This window comes from Chinchilla lanigera, unplaced genomic scaffold (genome assembly GCF_000276665.1).
Source record: "Chinchilla lanigera isolate Chin_1 unplaced genomic scaffold, ChiLan1.0 scaffold00019, whole genome shotgun sequence".
Taxonomy (NCBI): domain Eukaryota; kingdom Metazoa; phylum Chordata; class Mammalia; order Rodentia; family Chinchillidae; genus Chinchilla; species Chinchilla lanigera.
In genome coordinates, this window is record NW_004955420.1 from 23,916,150 (window position 1) to 23,927,821 (window position 11,672).

An 11,672-nucleotide genomic window follows, 5' to 3' on the forward strand; every position below is an offset into this window, starting at 1 on the left:
AACCCGAGCCCCGGCGCCCGCTCCCCTCGCTCCCGCCCGATGCCGGGCGCCGCGGCGGGGACGACTCCGCCCGCGCCTCTGAAATACGCCCTGCGGGTGCGCGGGTGCCCGGTGTGTCCGGCAGAGTTGGCCGTGGCTGCGAGCAGCCTGGCTGTGTGCCCGGAGAGAGCGAGGCGAGGCGAGGCGCGGGCACAGCATCCTCGGCAGGAGATGCCTTGACACATCTTCCGCGCCAGCGCCAGACGCAGCTGCGTGTGGCTTGTTTAGTGCGCAAGGAGTGATTCTTCGGTGAAATGCTGTTTTGGTTAAAGGAAGAAATGGCCAACCAAGAGCTCACCCGGCGGCTGGCCACGGTGATCACCCATGTCGGTAAACGAGCGTCCTCTCCGCTGCGGGGTCACCGGTGGAGGGTGGGGGCTCCCCCGCGGCCCCGGGCAGCGCCTCCCTCGGGAGGGCCTGGGGTTTTCGCTTCCAGGCCTCGGGTGGGGGCCCAGTGACGCGCAGGCCTGGGGTCCCAACCGCGGCGCGGGGGGTGCTTTCACCAGGTGGTTGCCAAGTCCGTTGAACCCTGAACGAGAGGTGCAGAGCTGTCGCGCCCTCCGACAGCGGGGAGGGGGATGAGGAGGGGGCCTCGTGTTGTGGTTAGTGGATAGTGAGAAAGGAGGGACCCGAGGAGGAGCGGAGGCCGGCGCTTCCCAGAGCGAACTGCTGTCAATTCACTGAAGGCTTGTTCAGGAGAAAGGGAAAGGGAGATGCAGGTTACCTATGGGATAGCCGCGCCTCTGCTCCCAGCTTGTTACTGTCCTGCCGAGACGTGGGCGCCCGCTGGTGAGGAACCTCTGCACATCCAGGGAGACCGAGCAAGGCTGAGCCTCCTGCATGAGTTCAAAGGGCCATTAATAAACCTGTTAACAATGTTCCCGTGGAGCGAAACAGCATTCCTTGCTCCTGAGTTGCAGGTTGTGATGGAAGGGCAGGCCCTATATGCTAAAGAAAAGAGACGGCTATTGAGACAGTCACTCATCAATTCTCCTTAGTGTGTTCCTCTTGCACCTGGGCTTCCCCCCGTAGAGCGGCACACACAGGTTCAGAACTTGTGGCTGCGGTTATCTGGGCCGTTTTTTCTGTTGCTGACCTCACTCTGAGACGCGTCCTTGAACACAGATCATTTTTATCGATACAGCCAGGAAGTGTTTGTCTTAGTTTTCTATGCATTTGTTGAAACTGTTCTTTGGGTTCTTCTGTGTTAAGTATTTCTGTGATTAGTGAGCTACCCTTGTGCTTTGACTACCTGGTCCCTTGTGCTTGTGCAAGGATGATGCACATTTGCATAATACGATGTGGACATGCACTTTGTAAAGATGCTCTGGAGGGGAAGTCTACTTTTGATAACTCAGTTTTGAAAATGTTTCTTGCACCAACTGGGGACACTGAAGTTTAAAGACAAAAGGTTAGGAGAATCCTCTCAGGGGAGATGGAATAGGGAATATTGCTAAAAAGCAGGGTAACATAAGAAAAGTCCTCCTAGTAAACAGAACGTGGAATTTGAAATGGATCAAATGCTGAGATGACTGTGAAGTACAGTCACATATTACTTGAGAATGGAGATACAGTTTGGTAAATGTGCTATTAATGCCAGGCATGGTGGCGGAAACTTGTAATCCCAGCACTCAGGAGGCTGAGGCAGGAGGATCATTGTGAGTTCAAGACTGGCCTGGACTACAAAGTAAGCTCAAGCCCAGCCTGAACAGCATAGTGAGACTTTGTCTCAAAAAGGCAGAAAAAAAAAAAGTGCTATTAAGTGATTTTATCATTGTGGGGACATCATACCATTCCAAAACTAACAAACTAAGAAGACTCCCAAGTCCCTAGGAAATATAACCTGATAAAAGCATTCTTGCACATACCGAGTGTTACTGACCAAACTGTCATTGTGCCGTGCATAACTGTATTCACATGGGCATGAAATTGCAGTGTAGGGAAATGGTAGTGCCTGGGGTAATGACCAGCTAGATTTGTGACCTGGTCAAGTTACTTCACATTAAATTGAAAAATAAGAACTGTAATACTTTCAGTTCAAAGGCAATTTGTGAAAATAAGTAAGATGCATTTTAGAACACTGTCTCAACTGTGACAGTACAGATATTTCAGTGATTAATCATTTCACTGGTTCCTCTGCTACAAGATCTTGGAGAGGTCACAGGGCATCTCTCAGAGTGAAGGTCACAATCTGTTAAAAGAGGACACCGACCTGGATGTGTTTTATAAAACATCTTTTTTTTGGGGGGGTGGTCTTACACTGTTTCCCCAGCTAGTCTGGAACACCTGGACTCAAGCGATCCTCCTGCATAACTGGAACCACACTGACAGCCCCCATTCCAGGCAGTCTGGATGATTACTAAGCATCCTGCCCATTTCTTTGGATATGGGAGAGTCTTGAAGATCCAATAGGCAGTATTCTTGGCTAAACTAGATTGCCTGCACAGCCTTGGCTATGGTGTGTTCTTGCCCACCTTCCTTCCTCTTTTCTTCCATTGACAGCTCTGTGTACACACATGGTTGCTGTGGTTTCTGCTCCTGAAGAACATCTAATGGTCTGTAGCCACTGGTGTGCTTTACAACATTATGTCTCATCCTCGTGTGTCATCTCAGAAACCTGTGAAATAGGTGGGATCCATTTCATCTCCACTTTACAAATGAAGGAATTGAGACTAGAGGGGGCTATAGTGTGAATGTGTCCCCTCAAAAACAGGTGCTGGAAACTTAATCTCCAGGGCAGCAGTTTCTGGGATGGAGTCCAGTGGGAGGTATTTAGGTCATGAGGACTATGCCACCATGCGTGGCTTAATGCCGATTATGAAGGGACTTGAGGCTGCAAGTTTGATCTCTTGCTTTCTTTGACCCTCTCTTTGCCATCTGTCAGGGTATGATGAAACGAGAGGGCCCTCCCTAGATGTGACCCCTGAGCCCTGGACTTCCCAGTCTCCAGAACCGTGAGACAGAAAACTATTACCATTTATAAATTACCCAGTCTGTGGTATCCTGTCATAGCAACAGAAAGTGGACCAAGGCACTGACTCAAAAAGAAGTAGAAAAGCTGAGTAAACCTGTAATAAAACAATGAATTAGCGATAGTAATACTTTTTAAAAACCCTTCCCACAAAGAAAAGCTCAGAACCAGAGGGCTTTACTAGTGAATTCTACCAAATATTTAAAGAATTAATAGCAATTCTTCATAAACTCTTACCAAAACAAAAAAATTAGAAGAAGTGAGAATAGTTACCACTTCACTTTAGGCATTACTGTAATACTAAAACGAGACAAAAATGTACAAGCAAGAATAATACAGGCCAACATTTCTTACATAGACACAAAAAGCCTCAACATCATTCTAGCAACAAATCCAGTGACATATAAAAAAGATTATACACTATGATCAAGTGGTGATGTAAGGTTAATTTAACATCCAAAAACAAATCAATTGATGTAATATACTATATTAAAAGAATGAGGGGCAAAACCCACACAATCCTCTCAGTAGAAGCAGAAAAAACATTTAACAGAATTCAACAACCTTTACGATTAAAACAAGAAAAAACAAACTAGAAATAGAAGGGAGTTCCCTCCACCTGATAAAGGGTTTTTGTGAAAAACTTGCAAGTAACATCATAGCTAATTAGGAATGGCTGAATATTTTTCCCACAAGAATAAGACAAGGAGGGCTGGGGATATAGCTCAATGGTATAAGCGCCTACCTGAAAAGAATAAGACAAGGAAAAAAAAATAAGACAAAGGAAAAAAAAAGAATAAGACAAGGATGTCCACCCTCACCACTACTTCTCAATTTTATACTGGAGGTTCTAGCCAGAGCAGCTACGGGAGAAAATGAAACAAAAAGCATTCACATTGGAACAGAAGAAGTAAAGCTATGTATTTTGTAGCATGATCTTATATGTAGAAGATCCTAAGCCTTTTTCTTAAAAAAATTAGAAACAATAATGATTCTGTAATGTTGCAAGATATAAGATCAGAATACAAAAATCAACTCTTTCTAAAGTCTAGCAATAAACAATTGGAAAATGATACTTAAAAATAATTTACAACAACATCAAGAGAATAAAATAAGAATGAATTTAATAAAAGAAGTCTAAAATATATACTCTAAGAACTACAAATTATTGCTGAAAGAAATTAAGGAAGCCCCAAATAAATGGAAAGGCAAACATGGCTCACAGAGCTGAAGATACACCCCAAATTGTTCAACAGAGTCCAGAATGAAAAGCATATGCTGACTTCTTAAAGGAAAATTACTTTTCCTTAGGGAAGTTTATTAAAGCTGGGTTTATTTTCTGGATGCAGCATGGATAATATGCTGTGAGTTTTTATCATCATAAGATTGTTTCAGTGTTCTATTATTGGGGAATAAACTACCCCAAACTTAGTGGGTTAAGACAACAATCATCTCATTATGTCTCATCATTCTGTCAAGTGGTTTAGTTAGTGTTGTGGTTAGATGGCAACAGGGACTGTAGCAAGGTGCTGTGGCTGGTACCTGGCTGTTCCTGCCCGGGATCTCACCCTCTGTGATGGTTAAGTGCCGGTCCCATCTCCAAAGGCCTCTCCATGTGGCCCTACACCAGTGGAATTGTCTGGAATTCTTACCTAGGAGGCCAGGTTTGTAAGACAGATGAAGCCAAGATTTTATAAGAACATCTTGATGCTTGGTCTCAAGAAGTCACTACTTTCAGGCTATTTTGGTCAAGTAGCTACAAACCCAGTCTAGGTTTAAGGAGAGAATTTAAAGTGTACCTCTTGATGGGAGGATCAGCACATGCGCTCAGGGAGAGGTGGAGCTCTTGGTTGCCATGTTCATTTCAGTTGTTGCTGTAGCAAATGTTCTGATTTTAAACAACACATACTCAGTTTCGTACAGTTCTGTAACTCAGACACAGGTCTTACATGGTCACAAGTAAGGTGTCAGCAGGGCTGCTTTTCTGCACTGGGCATTCTAAGGGAGACTCTTTTTGCAGCTTCTGGAAGCTTCCTGCATGCCCAGGCTTGTGGCCCTGTTCTTCCATTTCCGAAGTAGGCAGTGTTAGCCCAGGCTTTCTTGTGTTGCCATCTCTCTGGCTTCTTGTTTCCTTTTTCTCTGCTACTTTTAACAATCCTTGATGATTACATTCAGTCCTCTGGGTAACCCAGGATAATCTCTTTATTTTCGAGTCAGCTGACTAGCAATTTAATTCTGTGTGCAGCTTAACATAGTCTCAATTTCCAGGGAGTAGACTGAAGATACCCTGAGAGATGGGGAAGACATTTTTCTTTATACCACAGTTACTACCTTGAAGGCTAACTGTCTCAACTAGTAATGTATTCATTGCTCTATTGAAATAGGTAATGTAAGAGGTGCAATCAGAAAATATGGTGTGTGTTTAAGTTTTTAAAAATCTCACTACAGTAAAAGGCACATTGTCATTAATCTCTTCAAAATACTTCTCTCTGCTTTGAACAGATTGATCCCATTGCTCGTGCCGCTTTCTGAAGCAGTTCTGGAAGTCCCTTTCTATGAATGTCTTTAGTTGTACTGTTGTGGCTGCCTCCGTGTCCTGAACTGATTCAAAACGTTTACCTTGCGTTGTCATTTAGACTCTGGGGAAGAACCAGAGGTTGCATGGTGCCAGATCTGCTGAAAAGTGGGTAAGGATGTACATAATGTCTTTATGAGCCTGTCTTTCAGTTAGATGGCATCTGCCTGCAGCATTGACTGGGTTTTTAGCTAAGACGCTCCCGAAAGAGGACTTCTAGATCGACTGAGGACTGTGGCAAGAGCAGTGGAATAAATGCACTTGAAGCCAGGGAGAGTGTTTTGAAGGGGGAATAACGGCAATGTGTCTTTTTCTGTGATAAACTTTTTAAAAATATAAAATGTTTAATCACCATATTTTTGATCACCTCTCATGTACCATGTGCATTTGAGGTGTCTGAGGTGGGGAGGTTTGCTGGTAACCTGAGTCAGGCACTGGATTTATTTATATGCTGCAAAGACTAAGAGAATGCGTTTCATTATACTCACGATGTGAAATGGCAGCCTTTGGTGGATGGCCCGGGCAAACAGGAGCTGAAATGTCATGATAATGACAACTACCCATGTTACGGACCATGGTAACTTGTTAACTCGGTTCCCTGGAGTCAGTGTTGGAACACTTATTCGGAGGTGATTATTTCTCCAGTGTAGGGAGTATCAAAGACAATTCCTACCTTTCCAAGCATGCAGTAAGTCTTTAGATGTAAAATGAGAAGAACAATACCCTCTCCCCAGGGTGGATGGAGGATGCATCTCTCAGTGCCTGTGAATGCTTTGTACCTGTTGGAGGGGCTCAGCTGGAGAAGCAGCTTGAGAAGCAGCCAGAGAGTTGAGATGGCTTCAGATGCAAGGACGTCATCGTCCTGGCTTTGTCCTTTGCCTTGGCATTTTATAGGCATGTCCATGCTGCTTTGCTTCCTCTCAACTCCTGGGGCTTCTTCCTGCGGGTCTGTTAGGCAGAGCAACAGGCCAATCCAAAGAAGCCACAAACCCAGTGGCTTCTTTGGAGAAGAATTTGAATTCTCACTACTGGGGCTACACCTCCGCTTTCTGCTGTGCAAAGCGGAAGACAAAAACTCAGAAGTAGAACCAGCTGCCCGAGTGTGGTTGACTCTCAGCACTTGTGTGCCACCCCCCGGATTTGCCCATTGATGGTGACAGGGTAAGAAAGCGCAGAGGAAGGGTAACAGCAGATTCTGGCTAATAGCAGTGGGGTCTGCAGGTTACGAATGAATCTGTCAGCCCAGGGCATTTGATTTGCTTGTAATGAATGTATTCCTAACTCATTTCCTCCAGAGCTCCATGCTGGCCTGCACGCAGGATTCTACTCTTTCTGCTGTTGGAAAAAACCTGTGGGGTTAACGGTCTGTCTGAATGCACAAATCCCAACAAGAAACTAGAGGCTCCTCATAGGAGCTTACATGTTTAAACTTTAGTCATTTAAATATACAGTACCAGCAGAGAGGGGCTGGGGGCTTAGCTCAGTGGCAGAGTGCTTACCTAGCATTCCCAAGGCCCTGGGTTCAAGTCCCACCACACATGCCCATCACACACTCACACTGAAGAATAACAACAAAACATACATAATCTTCCCCCACCTCAAAACCAGCAGAGAGAAGATCCCTGAGCATTTTCTCCTTCAGGGCTAGATACATCTTTTCTAGGATGGCAGCTACACATGTGAACCAGTACAGTGCAACTGCTTCAAAGTAAAATAAAATTAGACATTAGACTGAGGATGGGAAGAGGAGGGTGGAGAAAAGACGCAGTGAGACCAGCTTCTCTTTTCTGCAGGTGCAGAGTCAGGTCCTGAGATGCGTGGTTCCCTCTCTCTGGTGTCGCCTGGTCGCTGCTCACCCGCCCTGTCGATACCATCCCTCTGCTTTTCTCTGTGGGTCAGCTCTCTATTCACTTGTCAGTAGGTGTGGACCCCGGATGGCCATATACCCATGTCTCTGGTCAGCTCCAGCGGTCACCACCAATTGACTCTCCACTCTGGATCTCTCTTGCGTCTCTGGAGACACAGATTGGCCCAGCCCAAAGGGAACAGGCCTTTCTGATCCTACCAGCTCCACTTCAGCCAGTGCCTCAGTCCTGGGATGAGAGAAGTCCTTAGAGAGGAGGGCTTTGAACTGAACAGTCGCCCCAAAACAAATCTAATAACTTGGCAGGGACTTGCTTTATGCTTTCAACTTTTAGAACCAGTAAGAAAATAGGCAGGGTGGTTTGTGTGTTTGGTGGTGGTTTTTGTCATTGCTGTTCTGTGGTACAGGACTCGAACCCAGGCCCCTGTGCATGCTGGGCTAGTGCGTACCACTGAGCTGCATCTCCAGCCCTGGCAAAATAGATGCCGTGTGTGTTCCACGTGTCTCTGCTTTCTTTGGTGTATATTCCAAGGCCTACTTCCCCTATGTGGCTTATCTAGGTGCTCAAGTACCACAGCTCCATGGAGTTGCCACTGGGCCCATGAATAAGACCCACCAGGAGCAAGGCGCGGGGCCGGCCCACAGCCCACCAGCTGTTATGGGGAGAGCACGATGGGGTGTTCCAGCTCTTCACACCAGCTCCGTAACTGAAGAGCGCCTGTTTCAGCCACGTAACAAAGGGCCTGAGGGCTTTGGCTCATGAAGCAGTGGACTGGAACAGAGTTTGAAAAATCACAAGTCAGTCTCTGATCAGCGGTCAGTACAGGCTGAGCTGTAAGAGTTTGGATGCTAACGTCGTTGTGAGCCTCAGTGAGCCAAGAAAGTGCTAAGATGTGTGACCTGGGCTGGATCTTTGTAGAGGCAGCGGGAAATGTAGGCAGGTGGAGAGGGGGATCTTTCTCTCTTTTGTGGCTCCTCCTGTTTAGTCTACTTCCTGCTGAGTCCTCCAAGGTCAAGGACCCTTCCCTGGGCAGGGGAGAAACCTTGAACTCTGCCTTGAAAGCAAGAATGACGTCAAGCTGGAAGGCAGATCGGTCTCACTTTCCTTCTTCCTATTGATCCTTTTGTTCAGGCAAGAGCTTGGGGAAAGCTGGAGGACATGGAAATAATATTTAAATGATGGTTATTATCACCATCATTTACTTCCTGCCTTTTTAGCATCATACATTGTGCTTTGTATGCATTGTTGATTTAATTAATTTTAATTGGTAGAGAAAATCTGTTTTTTTATGGGGAAGGAATTTTAAATATAAGTAGCTTAGGAAACTTGCACAAGGATATACTACGAGAAGGATCAGAATAGAAAGTTAGGTCTAGCAGGCTTTCAGGCCAATATGTGATCACATTTGGTTTAATTTCCCATTACAGAGTTGTGTATAAATGGTAAATGGTAGCAGTGTTACTAGTGAGTTTTAAAGTTTTGATTTTGGGGGAAGGCCTAATGAAATTTGAATATGTTAATCTACAAGTATAAGTATTTTACAAGTCACTTGAAATGTTGATTTATTAATAGTCACTGTCTTCCAAAGAAAAACTGTCCGTTAAAACTGGAGAGTTTATTTTGTAGTGTTTAAACATGCAAAGGTAATAAATATGAAATGCTTAGACAGCAGTAAAGCTTTACTAAGGAAAAAATGTTTAGGGCTGCTGCCTAATAGGACTTCTTATGCTAAGTACCTGAATTTTTTTAGAGTCTAATAAAGTTACAACTTCCCCTTACAATGGCAAGGTGACAACAGTACTACACACTTTTATTTACTGTAAGAGAGTCCTTATATTTAAAGGACTTTTACTATGAGGAGACGCAAGTACAAAGTGCACACACATGGACAAACTGCAAGGCCCCAAACAGGGGAGCGTGTTGGCTTAGAAGACACACTGTGGATTCCCTGGTTGACTTAGTTATGTGATCCCCGATCCTGTCCGGCCCAGTTTTGGTTTGTGTCTGTTTTTCTTCCACCTTGTATCAGATTGGTTTAAATTTGTTATGGCCTTGTCTTTTGTACCGCAGGAAGCTAGAATTCAATCAAAGAGATACTTGCACCTGTTTCATTTTATTTAACCCCCAATTTGAGACTAAGCACGTTCCCAAGAGCTCTGGAAGCTGGGCGTTGGGCAGTGCCAGAGGCAGGGTGTGAGGGGTTGGCACGACCCCTGCCCATGACCAGATGACCCACAAAGGCCAGATCCAGTCACTGCTTGCACTGCTGTGGCCCCAGTACCCTGGGTGGCTCCTCAGGCGTGCTGGGGACAAGGAGGAGTGACTGATGTCCCCTTGGAGCGTATTGTCTAATGGGAGAGGCAGACATTAAATAAACATAAATTGAGGTTTCTCAGCTCCGCCTTGGGATTCCTAGGCTGGCCCTGAGCAGGGCTTGTCTGCCTCCAGTCTCACAGCCTCTCTGCTTCTGGGCTTTGTACTTGCTCGCTTTCTTTTGCACCTGCTTGGTTTAGTTGTGAAACCCAAGTCTTTTTCTCCAGCATCTCAAAAATAATGTGCCTAGAAGGTGGAGGTGGGGGGGAGCCAGGGGAATTTTCCAAGTGGGGAGATGAGGTGTTTGTGGCCTAGTGACCCCAGATACTTTGAAATGGAGCTGGAGCCATCATGATCCTGAAAGTGCCCTCCAGCCGCCCTGCTCCTGAGGCCTCCCACACCCTCCCGGTCACCATTTCACTGGCTTTCTTCCACTGTGGTTCCCATCTCCTGCCTCACTCTCCTCTGTTTGCTGCTCCACCAGTGAAGTAAGTTTGAAGTAGGACCTCTGCTGGAAAGATGGGCTTCCTCAGCTCTTGCACCTGTGTTCTACTTTTCATTCCCTTTTGTGTCTATTGCATTATTTATTCATCCAGGATCCAAAAGAAGCTTTGCTAACAAAGGAGGAAAAAGCCCTCAGGCTATGACTTTTTAGACCTTGACATATGGTGCAGACGTGAGAAGGAAAATTCCACTCCAGTCTGATCTGCCCTTCAGGTATGGAGGAGCATTTTCTCCCTCAGGGCTTTGGGAAAACTAACCTAGATTTTAAAGACAGAGTTCCTGTTTCCTGATCGTTTTCTGTGGCTTTGCAGATCTGTGATCTAAAAAAGAAGCAGAAGGAATGGGGAGGGAGTGATCATTCTGTGATGTTTCAGAAAGATTTAAAAAACTGTGTTTATAAAATTACTATATGGTCTGTGCTTAAGGTGGAGAAGACCCAGCATTAAGGTATCAGTTCTTCCTAAATTGATTGTAAGTTAAACATAACTCCAATGAAAGTCTATCAAGCATTTTTATAGAAATGTAGAGTTGACTAAAAGATAAACTGTAATAGGCAAAAAAGAATTCTTATCACCAATTTTTTTGGACAGAGAACACATTTAGAGGATTTACATAAAATAATTTCAATATTTACTATAAACCAAAGGAATCAAGACGAAGTGCTGTTGTGAAAGGGGTGGAATTACGGATCAATGGACCAGCAAAGAGAATCCAGGAATAGTCCCCCCCAAGGATGACTAATTGATTTTTGACTAAGGTATGAAGTCAGTTTGACAGAGAATGGTGTAAGGCTGTACATCACCCCACAGACAGAAAGTAACTCAAAGTGATCACGGACTCTAAATGGAAAACCTAATTAGAAATTTGTTAGAAAACACAGCAGAAAATCTTTGTAATCTTAGCTGGACAGAATTCTTTAGATCAACAACAAGTGTATGATTTGTAAAGAAGAATTTGATAAATTATACTTTATAAGAACTGAAAACACCAGGCATGGTGGTGCATGCTTGCTGAGCGTCAGATCACTATGAGTTTGAGGCCAGCCTGGGCTATATGGTCAGTATATGTTTTTTGTCTCAAAAAACAAACAAAAAAATTATTTTGTTCTCTGCAAAAGATCTGTTAAAAAGAATGAAAAAAACAGCCCAACAACTGGGAAAAACATTCTGAATTACATAGTTGACAGAGGAGTTCTATCTAGAATACATAAAGAGCTCTTGAACTCAACAATAAAACCCTCAAACAACCCAAAGTTTAAAAATGGGCACATTAATAAAGAAGATATACAAGGAGAAAATAAGCACATAAAATATGCTCAACACTAGTCATGAGGGAAGTGGCACACCTGTTAGGGAAATTGCACATCTGTTAAAATGGCTTAAAAAATGGTAAGATCAACTTCTGG

The 11,672-nt window shown here is 44.6% G+C and overlaps 1 protein-coding gene across 5 annotated transcripts in view; it reads left to right on the forward strand.

The window, feature by feature from the left end:
* The window catches only part of Mcf2l2 (MCF.2 cell line derived transforming sequence-like 2), a 223,572-nt gene that overhangs the window by 8,037 nt on the left and 203,863 nt on the right, over nucleotides 1-11,672 (forward strand). For 2 of the 5 annotated variants that reach the window (XM_013513458.1, XM_013513467.1), the window contains exon 1: nucleotides 7-369. The exons of 2 other annotated variants lie outside the window; for them this stretch is intronic. In XM_013513458.1, coding sequence (XP_013368912.1) covers nucleotides 294-369 — 76 coding nt within the window. In that variant the 5' untranslated portion in view covers nucleotides 7-293. Of the gene's footprint in view, nucleotides 1-6; nucleotides 370-10,417; nucleotides 10,481-11,672 lie in introns of those variants that run through there. One more of the 5 variants, XM_013513465.1, reaches the window with a different exon arrangement.